This window comes from Manacus vitellinus, unplaced genomic scaffold, assembly GCF_001715985.3.
Source record: "Manacus vitellinus isolate BGI_N305 unplaced genomic scaffold, ASM171598v3 scaffold_1478_pilon, whole genome shotgun sequence".
NCBI lineage: Eukaryota > Metazoa > Chordata > Aves > Passeriformes > Pipridae > Manacus > Manacus vitellinus.
The window spans coordinates 33-1,887 of record NW_021939045.1 but is presented as its reverse complement, the minus strand read 5'-3'; the positions used below and the strand labels follow the sequence as shown (position 1 = coordinate 1,887).

Genomic DNA, 1,855 nt, shown 5'->3' with positions numbered 1-1,855 from the left:
GTTCCTTTTTTATTAGCAAATTCAATTAATTCTTGCTTGCAACCTGGAGACAAACACCAGTGTCCTGAAAACATGCAACACGTTTGGTGAGAGGCTTGGCTTGTTCAGGTAGTTACTAAAAACTGGCTTAAGAATGTTTTGGGTGAATTGCTGCACTCAAATTATGGCCACAGGAAGGCTATTCCGGGGAAATCTGTTTAGTGGTGTCTGTAATCTGCACTTTTATTTTTCCCAGGGGTTTCCTAGAACCGAATTCAAACCACCCAGTCCGGACAGTGAAGGAGGAGCTTGCTGCAGGGCTCAGCCAAGCCTTTCCAGTACAGGACACTGACTCCTGCCTTCCCCTGCTCCACCAAGGCCACCTCGAGGGGGTTTGTCCCTCCAGTATCTTTTGGATCACTCTGAGCCCAGAGGAGACTCCAAGCCCTGAGGAAATGTCTCCTGGACCTGCAAATGGACCTGTTCTATTTTCCTGTGCTGATTTTTGCCAGGGCACAGAGAAGAACGTACCAGAAGGACGTCACAGCCCAAAGCAGTTTTATCTCAGACCGTCCCTGCTGCCTCATGCTCAGGCAATAATGCAGGAAGGAGCCTTTCTCCCAGGGACACTCCGTGTTCTTTCTGGGCCAGTTTTCAGGAAGTGTCGTGTCACTCCTCACTCCATGCCTGTTTTTCACGAGGTGCTCATTGTGTTTGCAGTGAGCAGGGGTACAGAGAGCAGCTGTGTCCAGATGTTGGTGAATAACATCACATCCACCATACATTCCCTTCAGCAGACGGGCACTAAACCAAATATCAACCTGCAGGAAGCAACGAGCTCTGAAACAACTGAGCTAAGTGACTTTGCTGCTTTTGAGTCTCAGCTTGGTAAAATCCAGTACTTCATGTGCATGGAGACAGATCCCCCAGGCTCCTGTGAGAAGGGCTCCTGCCTGGGGGTTATAAGGACATCTCAGGAGCTAGTAAGCAGTGAGCTGGTGGTTGTCTTTGCCTCGCTGAACCTTGACCTCCTGGCCATGCTGCTCTGTGGAATATCTGACTGGAGAATGCTCTGGACACCGGACACACGGTTCCTCAGGCAGTTTCCTAGAGGAGAGCTGAGGCTTTTCAAGAGTTTTTCCCTCTATCCCCCTTCCTACGTGCACGACGTCAGCTTTTGGGTTCCCGAGGGGGAGCACTTCGACGAAGTTGCTTTTCACACCCTTGCCAGGGGGGTGTCAGGTGAAACGGTGGTTTCCATCCAGTTAAGGGACACTTTCCAGCAGGCAGGGACGGGGCGGAGGAGCCTCTGCTACAGGCTGACCTTCCAGTCCTGCGACAGGGCCCTGAGCTGCCGCGGGGCCGCGGAGCTGCAGCTGCGCCTCCGGGAGCAAATCCAGCAGCAGCTGGGTGTGACCCTGAGGTAGAACAGTCCACCCTGGGCTCAGGTGCTCGAGCAGCTCCTGTGCAGGTTTCTGCTCTGGCCAGTGTCACCTGACACGGTGTGTTACTGCAGCGCCTCTCACAAAGGCGGGGTGGACTCTGAGTACCTGCACGTGTTGTAAATGTGGAAATTCCTGTTCGGGAGGACCAAGCACCTCCCTGTTCTCCGTGTGTGTAATGAAACCTCGTTTTATAAAGTGGAGCCTTTCTTTCCTAGGGTCCTGTGAGAGTGGACTCGATCGCCTTGCTGATGCCAATTCACTTTTCCTGTTCTTGTTTATGCTTGCCCAGCACCTTATACTGGTGGTGATTATCTCAAGCACACTGAAACAGGGAGGATCTCACCATTTCCCAGGCACTGCGTGTGTTCTGAGCACTGAAAACCCCGTGCAGATGCTCAGTCCCTGTGGGAGGATGGTGGGTCTGGGTTGCC

At 52.7% G+C, this 1,855-nt stretch overlaps 1 protein-coding gene across 1 annotated transcript; it reads left to right on the top strand.

Annotated features, from left to right (window-relative positions):
• Nucleotides 1–49: 49 nt before the first annotated feature.
• Nucleotides 50–1,640, top strand: LOC115307197 (ferredoxin-fold anticodon-binding domain-containing protein 1 homolog; the record flags this gene model as incomplete). Its single annotated transcript, XM_029958178.1, has 2 exons — nucleotides 50–108; nucleotides 236–1,640. Coding segments are annotated over 2 exons (1,230 nt in total), but the record flags the coding sequence as incomplete, so codon positions are not given.
• Between the last annotated feature and the right edge of the window lie 215 nt (nucleotides 1,641–1,855).